Genomic DNA, 20,201 nt, shown 5'->3' on the forward strand with positions numbered 1-20,201 from the left:
CCGAGAGGACCAGGAGGTCCAGATCCTGCTGCGACCACCAGCCCTACCCAGCACCGTGGCCTCCGTAGGGGCAGCCTTAGTCACAGTGGCCCTTTTGGACACCCTGGGCATATCACCAGGTGCAGGGTCCACGGTCCAGGTCGGCGTTGGTGTCCTCAGTGTCCTTCGCGCCCTCCTCCACCCCATCCCACCGCCGACAGAAGCGCCAGCACTGCTACAGCTCTGGCACCAACCCTTCCATCAGCGGCACCACCGACGGCTTCGACTTTGACTCCATCGGCATTGACGAGATCCGCACCGCCGGAACCAGTAGCTTCAGCACCTACCTTGGCACCAATATTTCCGTCTCTGGCGGGCCGGGCACCGCAGACTTGAATACTGCATGCCGCGAGACCCATGGGGCACCGAAGGCAGTGAGCAAGGTCCACTGCCAGGTCTCTCCTCATCCTCACCAGATGAAGCGGTTGCGGGGATGTTGACGGCCCCAGCTCTGGAGGATAACAGAGCACTCCAGCAGTTCTTATGCTGTGCTGCCCAGCACCTGGGCATACAGGCGGAGGAGGTGGTGAAGGAATCGGACCCGGTTGTTGACATACTTGCACCCTCTGGTCCCTCACAGATCGCCTTACCTTTATTAAGATGGTAGTTGAGACTACCAAAATCCCATGACAGACCTCTGCTTTCTTGGCCCCTACGGCCAAGAGAAATGAAAGGCAGTACTTTGTTCCTTTTAAGGGATATGAACATTTATATACGTAACCGCCCCCCCAAAGCACTGGTGGTTCATGCGGCCAATCAGCAGGAGCGCCAGAGCTTCCAGGGCCCCTCCCCTAAAAATAGGGAGGGAAAAAGACTCAACCTTTTCGGCAGGAAGGCCTATTCTACAGGGGGACTACAGTTCCGCATCGCAAACCAACAGGCCATCGTGAGTGGATACACACAAACCTGCGCTGTGATGGCCAAGTTAGTGGAGCTCCTGCCGTAGGACTCTCGCGCTGAGTTCTCTGCATTAGTGGAGGGGGGAAGGCTGGTCTCCGGAGCGTCCCTACAAGTGGCATTGTACGTGAGGCTGCATCTGCTGCATCCAGTGGCTACGGGGGTTGTAATGAGAAGGGGCTCCTGGTTGCAGGTCTTTGGTCTGCCTCATGAAGTCCAGCAAACAATCCAGGACCACTCCTTTGAGGGTTCGGCCCCCTTTTTCAACAAAATGGATAAGACTCCATAGTCTGAAGGGCCACACTAAGATCTTTGGGGCTCCTTTACCCAGCATAGGCATTTCCAGCCACAGCCTCCTTCCAAGTTCTACCAACCCCACAACCGCCAGGATGCTCCTCGTAGGAGGAATAGGAGTGGTAGGAGGAGGCAGCACCCCTTCTTGGGGCAGAGCTCAGGCCAGCTCAAGCCTCCTCCCGGTCCCAGACCCCCCCTTTTGAAGGTGCAGTTAAGGATGGCACACCAGTACCACAACTGGATCCATCCCCTCTTACCTTTTCATCCTGTCTATCCCCTTTCTACTGTGCTTGGTTCAGTATCACCTCAGACCACTGTGTGCACCTCACGGTAGAGAGGGGATATTCCGCCCTCCCGCCCTTCCACCCCCTGTCCCCGTCCCTCTTCAGGGACCCCTCTCACGAGCAACTTCTAATACAGGAAATGCACTCCCTCCTCTCAGTAGGGACAGTGGAAGAGGTTCCTCAGGAACAAAGGGGCAAGGGCTTCTACTCCCAGTATTTCCTAATACCGAAAGCCAAGGGTGGCCACAGACCCATCCTGGACCTGTGGGAGCGCAACAAGTTTGTCAAGAAACTCAGGTTCCGCATTGTCTCCTTGACTTCCATTATCCCCTCATTGGCTCCAGGAGACTGGTACGCTGCCCTTGACTTGAAGGATGCATATTTTCACATAGCAGTAATTCCACCTCACAGACAATACCTCGGGTTTGTGGTGAACAACAGGCACTATCAGTTTACTTCCTTTTGGCCTGTCAGCAGCACCTCAAGTTTTCACCAAGTGCATGGCAGTCATCACAGCATTCCTACGCAAGCAGCAGATGCAGGTTTTCCCATACCTTGACAACCAGCTCATCAAGGGCCACTCCAGATCTCAAGTGGAGGAGCAGGTCAGCTTCATAAGAAGGACCTTCATCGAACTAGGTCTCCTTCTCAATGAGGCCAAATCCGCATAGTGCTAGACTCGACCAAAGCCAGGGCATACCTCCTAGAAGCCAGATTTCGGTCTCTGGGCGACATCATAAAGGCTTCAGACAATTCCCCATGACCATAGAAGGGAGCTGCCTGAAACTGCTGGGGCATAGGGCTGCTTGTACATACTTAGTACAGCATGCCAGACACAGACTTCGCCTGCTCCAGTCATGGCTAGCGTTGGTTATTGACCGGCTCGAGACGCTTTGGACAGCATTGTAACCCTACCTCGCCCAATATTAGACTCCCTCTGTGTTGGCTTGAAAACAGGTAGTTTGTGCAGGAGTTCCCTTTGCCAGCCCCCAGCCATCCCTCTCATTAGTGACAGATGCCTTGGATCTGGAATGGGGGACACATTTGGGAGACCTCAGGACCCAAGGTCTCTGGTCTCAGGCGGACCTAGCTCAGCATATCAATGTCAGAGAACTGAAAGCAGTGCGCCTAATGTGCCAAGTTTTCAGAGCCCACATATCAGGCAGATGTGTATCAGTCCTTACGGACAACACCACGGCGATGTTTTATATCAACAAACAGGGTGCACTCTCCTCTCCCCTGTGCCAGGAAGCCCTCGTGCTGTGGGACTTCTATGTAGAGCACTCTATACGCTGCAGGCATCCTACCTCCCTGGGATCCAGAACGAGCTGGCGAACAGTCTCAGCCAACTTTTTTCATGGCCACGAGTGGTCCCTCCGGCCTGACGTAGTGAGCTCAATTTTCCATCACTAGGGCTTCCCCAAATAGACTTCCTGTTGCTCTGCGTGGCAAACAGGTATCAGCTATTTTGCTCCTGAATCACAGCCCAGGTTCTGTTGCGGATGCCTGCCTTCCTTCCATGGGGAGGCCGTCTCCTTTACGCGTTCCCAACCAGTTCTGTTAGTCCACAAGGTGCTCCTCAAGATCCACAGGGACCAAGCCCTAGTGATATTGATAGCTCTGGCCTGGGCATGCCAGCACTGGTTCACATTCCTCCTGGAAATGTCCATGGTGACTCTGGTCACCCTACCATTTGTCCTGGACCTAATCACGCAGGGTCACGGCTGCCTCCGGCACCCAAACCTCAAGTCGCTCCACCTCACAGCATGGATGTTCCATGGCTAAAGGCCGTGGAGCTGTCCTGTTCTGATCAAGTCAGATAAGTAGAAAGCCCTCCACAAGGGTAACGTACCTTGCTAAGTGGAAGAGGTTCTCTGTCTGGTCAGAGGAGAACCATCAGTCACTGACACTCGCCTCTGTGCCATTTGTACTGGACTACCTCCTCCATCTTAAGCAACAGGCTCTGTCTGTCGTCAAGAAGGGTCCACTTGGCTGCCATCTCTGCCTTCCATGCGGGCACAGACAGCCACTCAGTCTTCGCGAACTCTATGGTCAGCAGTTTCCTTAAAGGTCTCGATAGACTCTACCTGCAAACACAACAGCCCAGCCTATCCCATCTTGGGACCTTAATATGGTCCTTTACAGACTTATGGGTCCACCATTTGAGCCACTGGCGACGTGTTCCTTGCTTTACCTCTCATACAAGGTGGCATTTCTGGTGGCGATAACCTCAGCTAGGAGAGTGTCGGAGCTCAGTGTCCTTACGTCAGAGCCCCCTTACAGTGTTCCATAAGGACAAGGGTCAGCTCAGGTCTCACTGGGCTTTTCTCCCTAAGGTTGTCTCCCAGTTTCACATCAACCAGAACATCTTCCTCCCAGTGTTCTATCCTAAGCCACATTCCTGCAGCAGGGAACAGAGCCTTCACTCATTGGATGTCCACAGAGCACTGGCCTTCTACATAGAGAGAACTAAGCCATTCCAAAAGTCCGTCTAGTTATTCGTAGAGGTGGCAGACAGGATGAAAGGCCTCCCCATCTCATCACAGCGCATCTCATCATGGATCACGTCATGCATTTGGGAGTGTTGCGACTTGGCGAAGGTGCCCGCTCCGCCGATCACTGCACGTTCCACCAGAGTTCAGGCCTCCTCAGCAGCATTCCTGGCACAGGTCGCCACACAGGAACTCTGCAGACCAGCAGCGCGGTCCTCAATACACACTATGCGATCACACAACAGGCCAGAGACGATGCAGTCTTCGGATGAGCCATGCTCCAGTCAGTAGATGACTCCAACCCCACCTCCTGAACTTTGGCTTGTGAGTCACCTAATTGGAATGGACACGAACAAGCACTGTGTAACTGTTTTTTCTTCTTCTCGTAACTGTTGTTCTTCAAGATGTTGCTCATGTCCATTCCAATACTCACCCTCCTACCCTTCTGTCAGAGCAGCTGGCGAGAAGGAACTGAAGGGGTTGGCAGGGTGCTATACTGAAGATGTGACTCCAGGGGGCACCCAGGCAGACCCTATAGACACTGCTAAGGGAAAAATCTTCTGGCTGTTGGGTACGCACACACCTGATTGGAATGGACGTGAACAACAGTTACGAGAAGGTGAGTAACCGTTTTTTCTGTATTGTCTGGCTAATACTGTTTTTTTATATATAGTAATCTTTAAATCTGACTGACTCTCCTTTTTAAAGAATCAGTCCAGACTCCTAAGTGATTAAAGAGAAGCACTATCAATATATTCTGTCAGTATACTTGTCCATTGCCTTCCAACTTTGACAGATAGGTTAATATATTGAATGACTACTAAGATTAAAAAGGTTCACCCATGAATGTATCTAATAACCTCAAGATGGATATACTAGAAAATTAATAGGCTTTCTGAAAGAATAAATCATAGTTTAAAAAAATTAAAACCAAGTGTACTTTGTTTTTTGTCAGGCATATCTTTCATAGGACCTGCATTGACCCCTGGCTGTTGGACCACAGAACTTGTCCAATGTGCAAACTAGATGTCATCAAAGCTCTGGGATACTGGGTGAGTTACATATTTATTGAGTTAAAACTGCACTGCAGACGTTCAAAACAGGAAGCAAGACTGCACATCAACCTGTTTAAAAATTCAGAGCAGTTGTTTCTCCAGATTATCTCCTCTGTGTGTGTATATATAGATACCACAGTGATGGCTGTAGTACAAGAACCCAAACAAGAGTAATCTGTAATGATTTATAATACTCATCCTTAATATTACACTTGACAAAGTGCTAATTAACTATCTTGTAATACCTTTCTGAGGTAGGAAAAGTTTCATTCTTTGAGTGTTTGTATATGTCCTTTATGCTGGGGGGCGGGATGCACCAGTGCCGGAGAGTTTTCCCTGGAGGTACCCACAAGGATAGCCCTGTCTACACCTGAGCGCTGTGAGGGTATAAAGGGTGGAGCCACCCCTACCCTTCGGTTCCTTCTTACTGTCAGTGTTTTGTGTGCCCTGTGAACAAAATATCTTCAGTGCTTTGTTTTGATCTAATGGTACTTTTTTCTTTATCCCATGATGTTTAATTTTCCATTTTATTTTATTTTATTTTATTTCAAATTTAGTTCTTAGTTGCATTGCAGTGTTATGCTGTCAAAGCAGTAATGCCTCCTGAAAAGTTGACAGGACACATGACCAGAGCACATTTGATCTCCACAGCCTTTGTAGCACATGCCGATTACCAACATTTATAGGGTGGCAACATGGCCTTCGCTTCATACGTTCCCCAAGCATTGTGCACTATCAGCTGCTTCAAGGGAGGATGCAAATGTGGGAAAAGTGGTCATATAGTTCCCCCTTCTGATGAGACTGAGCCCCACTGCCTGGGATAACAGGTTCGGAATTACCTACAGTGTAATGGACATATCCAAGCACTTACAGTTCAAAAAAAGAAATTATTTTTTCTTCATTTTGAGATGTTGCATTTGTCCATTACACGGCCCACCACCTGCTTCCCCAGTACATCGGAGTCTGCCATCAGCTTCCATTGTGAAGGAACTGAAAGTGACAGGGTGGCTTCACTCTTGTAGCCTCACTTCAGATCATAAAGAGTTTTGATGTGGGCAGTGCCACCCCATAGGTACTTCTAGGGAAAACTCAGACCTGGGTGCATGGGACGCCAGACACCAGCAGTGTAACAGACATATGCAACACATCTTGAACAACAGTTACCGAAAGGTAAGTAACTGCTTTTATCCCCATTTTACAGAGGGGGGAGGAAACTGAGGAAGAGAAGTGAAGTGACTTGCCTACAGCTGCACAGTTGTAGAAACCAGTTTCATGCTTCAGCTTACAGGGACCTCAAGGGCCCTTTTGCTTTTTGAGTCCTTGAAATTTTTCAAGTAGCCGGACAAATTAGTTAACTGTGTCTGTATGCTCCCAGATATGCTGAGTAAGCATTTCGTCTCTATAACTGAATAAGTGTTCACTAAAACCTTCCTGAAAAACTTTAGCAGTAGTTGGCTTAACTAGTAGAAATGATGTGCTTTCATTTCTTTCTGACAGGGCCAGCAAAGAGATGAAGATACATGTGGTATCCTCTAGAGATCTCAGTACATAGGGGCACTTACCATCAGAATAAAGTGGTTTGTTTTAGAATGGTGTCTGGGATCTTCCTTTCATAAAATGCCTGCATTTTTCTGACTAGCTTTTCTTATGAACAAAAGAATACTGTTTGGAATGGTTGGAGACTTTACAATATACTTATATAAGGCCTGTGACTTCATCTGATGCACTACTTATGTCTTGTCAGAGTTCTAAGAAAAGCAGTAGAACCCTAGATCTGCTTGTCTACATGATTTCATTATGCAAAATGAGGCAATGGTTGTACCATATGGCCTGAAGATTCCATTGTTGCGGAGACTGGTCTGGAAGCTACATTAGGTTATTAGAGTCTTGTTTTTATATCATCCATATAGTTGAAGCCCATAATTCTACTTAATGACAGAAATTAGCAAAAAAATAATGGGTTTTTGTGATTATTAGCGTATCTGAGTTCAGATTTTTTGGGATGGACGTTGATACTCTACCCATGACCAGCCCAACATATAATTTCTCTCCTATTGATCAGACATGTCTCTTCTTTGCTTGACAAAGGTGAATGTAGGAAACGCGTCAGTTGCAAACCCCGGTTCATTAAGGTATTCATAATGGATAGCTAGTTACACATCACAAGTTCAAACCCCACTCAAGTTGATAATATGGAAAGTTACAATCTGACTCTAAATGGTTGCCTATGTGGTGATCAGTCCATTTTAAGTAGATGAGCATTTCTCATTACAGAAATCACCATTTCCATGTGTTGTATCTTCTGCAGAGATTGAATTAACTAGAGAGAACTGAACTTCTCATAAATCTAAAAACTTGATACTTCTAGAATAGCTTGGAGGAACTTTAACTTCCTTTGCCTGTTGTTGTGTGCCTGTTTTGTAAATGAAGGACTTTGGTCCCCAAGGTGGTTGTTCCAGCCCTAAATTCACTTGATAAAAAGGAACCCCAATTGACAAGTTAAAAATCTTTCTGATGTAGTAGAGTCTTGCTAACTTACACTATTGACTGAGTCACCCATTATGAATTACTGATTTTGGAAACTAGCGGTACACAAATATTGGGGGGGCCCAAACAACTGTCAATGTGTTTTGTTCACTTACATTGAAAAATGTAGCTTTAGTTTTTAATTTGATACTTGGAAAGTTAAGAAATACCAGAATTAAGGGGACTCGTGCAACCTTATTTCACCTCCCCCTTGTGTGTGTATTATGTTCCTGAAAAATGTGACTTTAAGCAAAACAGTGGTAAACGAATCCAATTTCCCCATAAGAATTAATGTAAATGGGGGCGGGGGGGGGAGAGGTTCCAGGGAAACTTTTTTACCAGGCAAGACTATATTTGTGTATATACATACACACAGTATAATTTTTTAACAAACAATTTAATACTGTACACAGCAGTGATGATTGTGAAGCTTGGTTGAGGTGGTGAAGTCATAGGGTGGAAAGATCCCAAACACAATTCTAAACACACCACCTTATTCTGAGGTAAGTGCCCCTATGTATTGAGATCTGTAGAGGAGTGGTACAGAGAGAGAGATGATCATTACCCCTTTAAGTATGCTGACCCCACTCTAAGTACATTGCCTTTTTAAGTAGATCAGCAAGTTGAGACAGCAGCTGCTACCAGCAAGCTCCCTCCGTCCTGAGCCCTGTTTTGTGTCCCCCTTGCTCTATGGAGATGGGGTAAGTGGGGGGCCGAGGGAGGGGAATACCCTGAGCACTGTGTAACTTTAAAGGAGCATGTTCTCTACTAGATCAGCAACAAAACAACGTTAACCGGGACAATGTTAAGTGAGGAGTTACTGTATTAGGAAGGGCAAATAGCTTTTCTTCAATGAATTCAATATGTAAAGGTTAATCAGAGGTTTTTTTTGCTTTTGTAGAGTCCTTACAAACTTGTTTTTCTGATGTCTAAATAATTGTTTACTGAATATTTTGTCTACTTCTGAAGGGTGACCCTGAAGAGGCACTTGAAGTTCCAATACCTGAATCAATAAGTGGCAGTGTATCAGTAGGAAGTTTGAGTATTGCTTTACAAGAAGATGATAGAAACGAAGTAAGCGATTTGTCAGCCTCCTCAACTAATGAATCTGTGCTACAGTGTAACAGTTTAAAAGAGGATGCAGGTGAAACCACAGCATTGCTTGGTAAGTACAATGTAATATGTTTAAAATCAATGTGTAATCTATATAATAAAATTCAGGATTGTCAGTCTAAAACCTAGGTTGTCTGAATGAGTGTGAAACTATGGAAACAATTACAAGCATGGCTGAAGCTCTTTTTGTTTAGAATATCACCAGATTCAGTATCAATGAATTTTGCAGTTTAACATCCAATATTTAAGTTCTGAGCCATTTTTCTTTTACAGATTACACCCATGTGACAGCATGGGCTTTCAGTTAGTCAAAGATGTATCTGCCATTCCAAGAGTCCTAGACCATTGTGATATCATTATCCCTCAACCAATCACCACTCTTTCTCTAAAGCTAATCTGTATGCAACAATTTTATTGGTTGTATGAGGGAGGCTGCATAGATAGGGCATTACGTGGCCCCATGGTTAAAGTTTAACCCATACACAGATCAAAACAACTTTCCCAGCATAACACCCTTATTCATCCACCTTCACTCATACTTCCCATAAAACCAGGTCTTCACTAATCATTTGGATAATCCTTTAATTTTATTAATTGGAACTTTAGAATGAAAACTCTTCGTTCTTGAGTTTACTTCAGAACTCGCAATACTGTGGTGTTGAGGTGATGGCTTTAGTGAGTAGTACCATTTTCTGCCACGTGGAAGATTGGGAATCAAATTACTTCAGGCTGAAATCATGCCAGACTTGGAAAATTGAATTTAAAGAATGATCGACCTCCCCCTTGCTCAGCTGCCAGGTGGAGACATGGCCAGGCAGCTCTGTGTGCTGCCTCCGCCCAGAGCGCTGGCTTCGCAGCTCCCATTGGCCAGCAGCTGGGGAGGCAGCACACAGCACTGCCTGGCTCTGCCTCTTCCTAGCGGTTGGGTGAGGGGGGGATGTCGCCACTTCTGGGGAGCCCCCCCATGTAAGTGCCACCCAGAGCCCGCCTCACCCCATTCTGCTCACTCCCACACCCAAACTCTGCTGCTGCTTGGGGAAGGTGGTGTGGAGCCAGGTAGGGAGCCTGCTGATGGCTCCAAACCCAATCCCCCCCGCCGGGCCACTCCCACAGCACCATTGGTGGTTCCGGGCTGCCCACATGCCCCTTCCCTTCTCTCCTCCCCCCCTCTCCCCTGCACTGTTGATAGAAGAGGGCTGACTGCCTGCTAGGAAACAAAGTTGTTTTTAGAAAAGGAGTACTTGTGGCACCTTAGAGACTAACCAATTTATCTGAGCATAAGCTTTCGTGAGCTACAGCTCACTTCATCGGATGCATACTGTGGAAACTGCAGAAGACATTATATATACAGAGACCATGAAACAATACCTCCTCCCACTCCACTCTCCTGCTGGTAATAGCTTATCTAAAGTGATCACTCTCCTTACAATGTGTATGATAATCAAGTTGGGCCATTTCCAGCACAAATCCAGGTTCTCCCCCCCCCCCCCCTTTTTTTTTTTTTTTTTGTTTGTTTTTCCCAAAAACCACACACACAAACTCTCTCTCCCGCTGGTAATAGTTCATCCAAAGTGACCACTCTCCCCACAATGTGCACGATAATCAAGGTGGGCCATTTCCAGCACAAATTCAAGTTTAACCAGAATGTCTGGGGGAGGGGGGTTGGAGGAGGAGGAAAAAACAAGGGGAAATAGGCTACCTTACATAATGAGTTAGCCACTCCCAGTCTCTATTTAAGCCTAAATTAATAGTATCCAATTTGCAAATGAATTCCAATTCAGCAGTTTCTCACTGGAGTCTGGATTTGAAGTTCTTTTGTTTTAAGATAGCGACCTTTATGTCTGTAATTGCGTGACCAGAGAGATTGAAGTGTTCTCCGACTGGTTTATGAATGTTATAATTCTTGACATCTGATTGGTGTCCATTTATTCTTTTACGTAGAGACTGTCCAGTTTGACCAATGTACATGACAGAGGGGCATTGCTGGCACATGATGTCACATTGGTGGATATCACATTGGTGGATGTGCAGGTGAACGAGCCTCTGATAGTGTGGCTGATATTAGGCCCTGTGATGGTGTCCCCTGAACAGATATGTGGGCACAGTTGGCAACGGGCTTTGTTGCAAGGATAGGTTCCTGGGTTAGTGGTTCTGTTGTGTGGTATATGGTTGTTGGTGAGTATTTGCTTCAGGTTGGGGGGCTGTCTGTAGGCAAGGACTGGCCTGTCTCCCAAGATTTGTGAGTGTTGGGTCATCCTTCAGGATAGGTTGTAGATCCTTAATAATGCGTTTGAGGGGTTTTAGTTGGGGGCTGAAGGTGACGGCTAGTGGCGTTCTGTTATTTTCTTTGTTAGGCCTGTCCTGTAGTAGGTGACTTCTGGGAACTCTTCTGGCTCTATCAATCTGTTTCTTCACTTCCACAGGTGGGTATTGTAGTTGTAAGAAAGCTTGACAGAGATCTTGTAGGTGTTTGTCTCTGTCTGAGGGGTTGGAGCAAATGCGGTTGTATCGCAGAGCTTGGCTGTAGACGATGGATCGTGTGGTGTGGTCAGGGTGAAAGCTGGAGGCATGTAGGTAGGAATAGCGGTCAGTAGGTTTCCGGTATAGGGTGATGTTTATGTGCCCATTGTTTATTAGCACTGTAATGTCCAGGAAGTGGATCTCTTGTGTGGACTGGTCCAGGCTGAGGTTGATGGTGGGATGGAATTGTTGAAATCCTGGTGGAATTCCTCAAGGGCTTCTTTTCCATGGGTCCAGATGATGAAGATGTCATCAATATAGCGCAAGTAGAGTAGGGGCATTAGGGGACGAGAGCTGAGGAAGCATTGTTCTAAATCAGCCATAAAAATGTTGGCATACTGTGGGGCCATGCGGGTACCCATAGCAGTGCCGCTGATCTGAAGGTATACATTGTCCCCAAATGTAAAATAGTTATGGGTAAGGACAAAGTCACAAAGTTCAGCCCCCAGGTTAGCCGTGACATTATCGGGGATAGTGTTCCTGACGGTTTGTAGTCCATCTTTGTGTGGAATGTTCGTGTAGAGTGCTTCTACATCCATAGTGGCCAGGATGGTCTTATCAGGAAGATCACCGATGGATTGTAGTTTCCTCAGGAAGTCAGTGGTGTCTCAAAGGTAGCTGGGAGTGCTGGTAGCGTAGGGCCTGAGGAGGGAGTCTACATAGCCAGACAATCCTGCTGTCAGGGTGCCAATGCCTGAGATGATGGGGTGCCCAGGATTTCCACATTTATGGATCTTAGGTAGTAGGTAGAATATCCCAGGTTGGGGTTCCAGGGGTGTGTGTGTGCGGATTTGATCTTGTGCTTTTTCAGGAAGTTTCTTGAGCAAATGCTGTAGTTGCTTTTGGTAACTCTCAGTGGGATCATATGGTAATGGCTTGTAGAAAGTGGTGTCGGAGAGCTGCTGAGGAGCCTCTTGTTCATATTCCGACCTATTCATGATGACAACAGCACCTCCTTTGTCAGCCTTTTTGCTTATGATGTCAGAGTTGTTTCTGAGGCTGTGGATGGCATTGTGTTCTGCACGGCTGAGGTTATGGGGCAAGTGATGCTGCTTTTCCACAATTTCAGCCCGTGCATGTTGGCGGAAGCATTCTATGTAGAAGTCCAGTCTGCTGTTTCGACCTTCAGGAGGAGTCTACCTAGAATCCTTCTTTTTGTAATGTTGGTAGGGAGGCCTCTGTGGATTAGTATGTTGTTCAGAGGTATTTTGGAAATATTCCTTGAGTCGGAGATGTCGAAAATAGGATTCTAGGTCACCACAGAACTGTATCATGTTCGTGGGGGTGAAGGGGCAGAAGGAGAGGCCCCGATGTAGGACAGCTTCTTCTGCTGGGCTGAGAGTATAGTTGGATAGGTTAACAATATTGCTGGGTGGGTTGAGGGAACCATTGCTGTGGCCCCTTGTAGCATGTAGTAGTTTAGAAAGTTTAGTGTCCTTTTTCTTTTGTAGAGAAGCAAAGTGTGCGTTGTAAATGGCTTGTCTAGTTTTAGTAAATTCTAGCCACGAGGAAGTTTGTGTGGAAGGTTGGTTTTTTGAGAGTATCCAGTTCTGAGAGCTGTTAATTCTTAATCTTTCCCTGTTTGTTGTAGAGGATGTTGATCAGGTGATTCCACAGTTTCTTTGAGAGCATGTGGCACAAGCTGTCAGCATAGTCTGTGTGGTATGTAGATTGTAATAGATTTTTTACCTTCAGTCCTTTTGGTACGATGTCCATCTGTTTGCATTTGGAAAGGAAGATGATGTCTGTCTGTATCCGTACAAGTTTTTTCATGCAGTTGATAGATTTCCACTCCATACGGCTAAATGCAGTGCCTTGCATAATGACAGGTTTCAGAGTAACAGCTGTGTTAGTCTGTATTCACAAAAAGAAAAGGAGTACTTGTGGCACCTCCCTCCCCCCTCCCCCCCCCCCCAGACGTTCTGGTTCAAATGACCCACCTTGATTATCATGCACATTGTAGGGAGAGTGGTCACTTTGGATGGGCTATTACCAGCAGGAGAGTGAGTTTGTGTGTGGGGGGGCGGAGGGTGAGAAAACCTGGATTTGTGCTGGAAATGGCCCAACTTGATTATCATACACATTGTAAGGAGAGTGATCACTTTAAATAAGCTATTACCAGCAGGAGAGCGGGGTGGGAGGAGGTATTGTTTCATGGTCTCTGTGTATATGTCTTCTGCAGTTTCCACAGTATGCATCCGATGAAGTGAGCTGTAGCTCACGAAAACTTATGCTCAAATCAATTGGTTAGTCTCTAAGGTGCCACAAGTACTCCTTTTCTTTTTGCGAATACAGACTAACACGGCTGTTACTCTGAAAGTTGTTTTTGTTTTGTTGTGTCAGGTCTGAAGACAGCCACTGTTAGCAGTGCCAGATCCCATGCATTAGACTTAGCTAATCCATCAGATTCTGACAGTCTCTTCGAATCTGACTTTGAAACACAAATTGGTTCCAGATTTTACTTAGAAGTCCAGTGTTCTCCAGCGAAGCATTAAATGGAATCTCTGTCCAACTCAAACTCCTTTAATAGGTTCCATACCAGACTCAATGGAAGGGAAGGCTTTTCATCCAAAGAACAGGTTTCTAAAAATAGTGCAAGTGGCTTTGCAAATTTGAATTTGCCAATCCCGGAAGGTGATTGTCATCCCGAGTCTCATGGGCAGACTACCACTTATGTAACTCCCTTTGATTCTCTCAGAATGAGACTGATGCAACATTGGAAGTCTCAGGTCTACACATCCAGAAACGGTGGAAAAAGGTTTGTCAGGACAGGGCTAAAATGATATTGATTGATTGCCCTAGCTCAGCTGAGACAGCAAGGGAACATAGACCTGCTTCGGCTCTCAGATTGTACATGTCTTCCTGTGTCTTCAGATCTCTTGTCACAGCAACAAGGCAGTATCCTTCATCCAGGTCTTCAGTTTCTTCATTTGACAGCCTGGGCTATCAGACTTTGACTAATCTTGAGCAGTTTCATTCCTCATTGATGCAGAGCATACTGCTTAATTTTAGAAAACTGTGTATTAGAAAGTGTTACTGAAAATGGGCTAGATTTCTTGCTTGGATATGAGGAAAATCTGATTCTCCAGAGGCAGCTTCCATACCCTATATTCTGGAATATGTACTGAACTTAAATCTGAGTAGTTGTCTAATTCTTTAAAAGTTCACCTGACGGCTATTTCAGCTTACGTTCTGGTCAGTAGTAGATCACCAATTGTACATAATTCTGCTAAAAGATTCAAGAAGGGGTTACCTAATGTGTCGTTCCATCTTGAGATCTTAATCTGGCTTTATCTATGCTTATGAGATCACCCTTGAACTTCTTGAGGGAGTGTTTTTATTTATCAAAGTGGTCTTCATTACTGCTGTAACAGCCGGAAGGGTCAGTGCATTGAGTGCCCTGCTGGCTGCCCTGCCACTTAAGATTTTTTAGAGAAGGTGGTTCTTGGATCTGATCCCCAGGTTTTTACCAAAAATAGTGTCCGAGTTTCATATGTCAGACAATTGATTTACTTTTGTCTTCCCTTCTCCAGCTTATGCTAATAAAGGGGGAATCTCCATTATATATTTTAAATGCCAGAAGAGGTCTTGCATATTATTTGGATAGAATGAAGAGTTTTAAGAAGTTTGGTTTGTTTAATAATCATATGGGTCATAGTACATCTGCTCAGACTATTTCCAGCTGGGTACATCCTTCAGTGTTAGAGACCAACAGAAGTTCCTGTGCCTTGTGTGGTATGCTCTTATTTGTCTAGAGCTGTAGCAGCATCTTTGGCTTGTCTTCAGCAGGTTCCTATTAGGGAAATTTGCAAGGCTGCTAACCTAAAAGTAAGTGCGCACACCCACTAAACATTGTGCTCTAGATCTAGCTTCTAGAGTGGATGCTATATTTGGCAGAGCAGTTTACAATCATTAGGGCTCTGTGCTTCCGTGACTTCCTTCAACCTCGGTTGACTTCTGCAGTGTAGCTGATCCCAGGGCTGCCCAAGCAGCTGGCCCTGGGGACAGCCATAGCAGCTGCCGCTGGAACGGCTCTGCGGCCAGCCACTCTGGCGTGCCCACAGCCAGCCACACCAGGCGCTGCTGCAGCTGGCCCCAGGGACTGCCTAAGCAGTGGCCAATGCAGCTAGCCCGGGGACCACCTGAGCAGCCACAGGTTGACTGCTCCCAGCAGCGGTCCCAGGGTGGCCTTCCATAAGTATTCTTCGAGATGTCACACATGTCCATTCCATAACCTGCCCTTCTACATCGGAGTTCTTTGGAAACAAGGAACTGAAGGGGCTGGGCACTCTCTACTGGTGCTACAGGCATGCTGCCCGACGGGTACCATTGAGGGAAAAATTTCCAGCAGCTGTGCTTGGGGCACGCACACCCTAGAGTGGAATGGACATGTGCAACACATCTAAAAGAATAACAGTTACAGAATGGGGGGGGGAGGAGGACAAGGAGTACTTGTGGCACCATAGACACTAACATTTATTTGGGCATAAGGTTAGTAACTGTTTTTTTGTTTTGTTTTTTTTTTTGTTTTGTTTTTCCCCCTGCACACTTCCCCCATCTCAGTCCTGTTATGGTCTCTCTGAGTTACTGGTGGAAGGAACTGAGGTGGTAGAAGGTGCAGTGCCCCCCTCCCCCCATATTTTGCCACACAATCAATGTTCAGAAACTCTAAGGAGAGGTGAGAGGAGGGGTGCATGTGCACTCTGAATTGGCACTGCTTGAAGGGTCTACCATTAGGTGCCACCAGGTGGCACAACATCCATAAGTGCGACTATGCAGTCATCTCCAAGAATTCTGGTTATAAGTAACCTTCATTTCCTGTGCACTATTTTGCTTTGCCATTGAAATCAAAGGGAATTTTGCATGACTGACTGTAGAACTTGTCCCCAAATTGTTTCTTTATGGGATAGCGTCAGTAAATATAATAGCTTACCACGTTAATATTTAAATAACCAGTTTTAACAAATTATGATTTACATTTTATAACTCCCAATTTTTAGACCTGGATGGCAGTGATAGTCGGCATGGAGAACATCTGTCTAATGGAAATTCCCACTGAAAACTTCATGGAAGACTCTCTGATTAGACTGCTTAACGAACTTCTTATTTAATTAGTATGAACTTTTGCCTAGTTGATGGAGAAAATAACAATGTAATTTATTTTACCTTGAGAACTTTTCTAGTTCATATTCCAAAAGGGCTAATAACTAAGAATTTTGTATAAAGAGGATTTTTTAAAACTAGTCTGTCTGATCCTATGAGAGATGCAATACCTCTGTTGATACAAGAATTATTACAATGTCAGTGTGTTCCAGAGGGCTGTAACAAAGATGTAGACTAGGATGAGAGAACAGAATATAAAAAGTTTAATGGATAAATGTTGGTTACACTGTGTTTATGTTTAGCATGTACATAAAGCTGAAAGCATTTACAACACTACATTTTATTAAACCGTACTTGAAAAAAAATTACATTTTGCTGTAACTGGAGCTGGATGTTTAAGAAGCATGCAAAATAGATTTGTGAAAATATCAAATAATTTCTTTGATATTACATGGCATCTTCCACTCCTCCCACCACTGGTTGAAAAATAATTTATCGCAACTTTCTTAATATTGTTGGTTCTTAGTGTTTTCCAACTCAGAGCCGAGTACTTAAATTTTTCCAGCTTGTTAACTTCTAGCAGTAACAGTTGACTTCAGTGTCTTTGCTGGACAGTCTTAACATGTTGAGCGTGTTGACTTATCTAGCATTCATGTCAGTTACCTCCCTCTCAATCTTTAACTCAGTAAAACAGAGTAGAAAAGGGCTATTATGGCTAGGGAATTTATTTCTGTTTTAGACTTCCCTGATTTCCCTCTTACACTCTTGTCCCCATTTCCATGTACACAAGTTGGGATCCCTCCTTAAGATCTTTTTATGAAGCTAGGGGTCTTTGCTTTTGTCCCATAAACTAGGAAATTCCTTTTGGCTATTTTCCATTATGACTTTGGGGTTGTCATTAGTTTTTTCCTTTGCTAGGTTAGCAGTATTGTGCCTTATAGTTGTGGGTGTTTTGTTTTGTTTTTTTTAAAAGCACTTATTACTAAACCCAAAACATCAAAGATGAAATATCAACCCCTTCTTTTTGACATCCTGTTCGGATAGTTACATACAATAGATAGTATAAGGAAATGCTAAATTGTTTTGTAAAGAACGACGTATGTTTACAATACTGTATACATTTTAATAGTGTTGAATTCTTAGGCTTTTAGTATTGTCATGTTACAAATGAATGTATATGGTACATTCCTCAGACTTTTTGTAAAGTTGCTTAAAGCAGTGTCTTTTGTCAGGCATTTGTTCAAGTGCACTTTGTTTCTAAAACAATGTGTATTTGGAATGTTTTTAAGAAAATGAAAATATGCAATCCTTTTCTAATTTGTATTGTGCTTCAATTGGAGCAGTAATTTTATTTTAGAATGAATGTTCCAGAAATGAAGGTTTTCAACTGAGGGAAAAAAAATGAGCATTTACTTTACCAAACAGTTCATAATCAAATATTTGTTTTTCCAAAATGTTCTCAGTAGTGATAACTTAAGATCTGCCTCCTCCTCCCCCCTGCCCAGTAGGAGTGCCCCCTGGTTAGATTTCATGGAATAATTGTCAGGGCATAGTTCTCTCATTTCACCAGCAGGTGCAACTTTTGTGATGCCTCTATCTGATGAGAAGCACATGGGGAAGTGGAATATTTAATAACTAACATCCCCATCTCCAAACAATTTTGATGCATAGGAACCAGTATGCCTCCAAAGCAAGCTCATCTTTACTTCCAGGACTGCCTTTTTAATTTACTCTTTAATATAGCAACTGAGTCTTCTCCCTCTTCCTTAACACAAAGTTGAACATTCTTAGTGGATAAATGTCAAGAGGGTCACAACTCCAGCTCATCAGTCAGGAGCCTGTAGGAAGTTATCAGACACATTGGGAGTCTCCAGATGATGATGCAGATACCTGCAAGACATGGAATCCACATTGAAGGGAGCATTGTGGTGAGTAGTACAACTTCTATGTAAGAGTAAGGCCCTACTTGAATTGTGGGATGATTGTCCAATAATTGCGGCTGAGTGGTGGACAAGAAATAGGAAATCGCAGAAAAGTAATAATGGGCCTTTTTTAAATTGTGGTAATTTGGAAAATCCTATTTAAGAAAGACCTATTTAAGAAAAAATTTGCTGGAACAATATAAACACAAGAATTGTTATGCCTAGCCATTTTTTTGATAACCAGACATTTTACTGCAACTATATTACAATCAATGTGCAAGGCTGACAGCAGGAGCCCCTTGGGCGGCTGGGATCCCCTGCTGTCTGTCAGCGGCACAGCTGAGAAAATTTAGGTGGAACTGTAGTATTGTGGGATCCGCAATTTCTGCAATATCCCGAATTGAGTAGGGCCTTATATATAAGCCATTAAAAAGTGAAAAGGAATGAATAGATTGTCTGCTCACTTGAAGAATAGCATGTAAGATTGGAGAGAAATGTGGCAAAGAAAGTTAAAGAATCTGCAAATTTGCTTATAAAATTTTCAGAGGAAGATTACGAAGCTGTCTCACAGCATACCTGCACTGTAGCACTCTCTGCTGGTCAAGCATGGTGCTCCCGACTTTCCCTGGCTCAGTTTCCCCTAATGTGTCATCCGTACATTCAATGAGGCCCAATGAAAATACAAGCAAAACGTCACCAGAGAGTCTTAGCTGGGAGATGATCAGTCTTAGTTTATCCATTTCAACCTGGATCCAGTGCTTCCTTCCATACCGGGCCCTGTACTAGCAGGGTTCTCTCAGCATAGGTCTCTTAACTGGAGTCAGGCCTCTTGCCACTATCTGAGGAGAATCCTTTCCCAGAGCCAAGGGTCAGCAGAGCTATATCAACTGCAGTTCTTCTCTGGAGCAGTGTGTAGTTCCTGACAGGCTTGGCTTTCTGCCACTGTTTGGGAGTTCCTTGTCCCTAGAAGAGCACCTTCTGGACTCCTTGCTCTGGTGAGCTCTCCTGGGAGCATATTTCCTCAGGAGCTTCCTGTTTCTAGAACACTTTCACCCCCCAGCTGAGCCCTGGTAACCCTTTATCAGGCTAATTAGCTACCAATCAGCCACCTTAGATTTAATTATGTCCTGGTGGGTGTGGGTTGACTTCTCTTACAGGAGCCTGTCACAGATAAGATGACCCTTACTCCCCTTAAAGGGCCAGCCAACCATTGTCAAGCTGTTTCAAAACATTAAGTTTGACTGATTTAGAGGTGTTGTCTTGTAGAGCATAGACGTGGTATCAAGGATTCCTGGCATATGTTTTTAGCTCCGCCACTGACTTTTTGAAACCATAGCCAAGTCACTTGCAGACAGAAATGTCCATTAATTTTGTGCAACCCAATATTTGAGTGCTCAACTTGACACCTTGTTGTTGTTCAGAGGTGCTGAGAATCCACAGCTTCCGTGAGAATAGTTATGGTGTCCCTCATAGCTGCTTAAATGTATATAAACTCATTTAGGATTTATTGTAATTCTGATTATCAGTAACAATATCATATGATGCAATCATAAGCGATCCTCCTCTTTTGCTATGCCAAGCTTTGTAAGGACTTCTGTGTTGCTGAGGAATGATGACAATAAAAGGCCGAATTGCAGTGTCTCCATAAGCAGTTTGCTCTCTTTGGAAGCACAATGACAAAGTCTCCTGAAGCGAATTATTAGTCTGACCTCAGTAACCACTTTTCTAGAGGTAGGTGGAGAAACACAGGTGGTGGAAGAAACCCTCTCTGGACTTCAAATGGTAGCAAAAGACTGTCAGAAACCTCCTGAAATATTTCCCTTGTCGTAAGTCGATAACCAGTCTAGTGTTACTATGTAAAGTGACCTCCTAGATCAGTGGCTTTCAACCTGTGGTTTGCAGACCCTGGGGTCCGTAGACTAAGATTTCCAAAGGGGTCCGTCCCTCCATTTGAAA

General features: G+C 44.8%; 1 protein-coding gene and 1 non-coding gene across 4 annotated transcripts in view; both read left to right on the top strand.

The window, feature by feature from the left end:
- The window catches only part of RNF149 (ring finger protein 149), a 36,672-nt gene that overhangs the window by 12,947 nt on the left and 3,524 nt on the right, over positions 1-20,201 (top strand). Inside the window, exons 5-7 of one of the 3 annotated variants that reach the window (XR_013345832.1) lie at positions 4,962-5,058; positions 8,557-8,752; positions 18,115-18,251. Coding sequence is in view for 2 of the 3 variants with exons in the window: in XM_077814451.1 (XP_077670577.1) it covers positions 4,962-5,058; positions 8,557-8,752; positions 16,221-16,279 (352 nt within the window). In the remaining variant the exon portion in view is untranslated. Of the gene's footprint in view, positions 1-4,961; positions 5,059-8,556; positions 8,753-16,220; positions 18,252-20,201 lie in introns of those variants that run through there. The other 2 variants (XM_077814451.1, XM_077814463.1) reach the window with 2 other exon arrangements.
- Positions 19,847-19,960, top strand: LOC144259738 (small nucleolar RNA SNORD89). The gene has a single exon (XR_013344885.1). It is a non-coding gene; the product is annotated as a small nucleolar RNA SNORD89 (small nucleolar RNA).

The sequence above is a fragment of the Eretmochelys imbricata genome, chromosome 1 (assembly GCF_965152235.1).
Source record: "Eretmochelys imbricata isolate rEreImb1 chromosome 1, rEreImb1.hap1, whole genome shotgun sequence".
Classification (NCBI taxonomy): domain Eukaryota; kingdom Metazoa; phylum Chordata; order Testudines; family Cheloniidae; genus Eretmochelys; species Eretmochelys imbricata.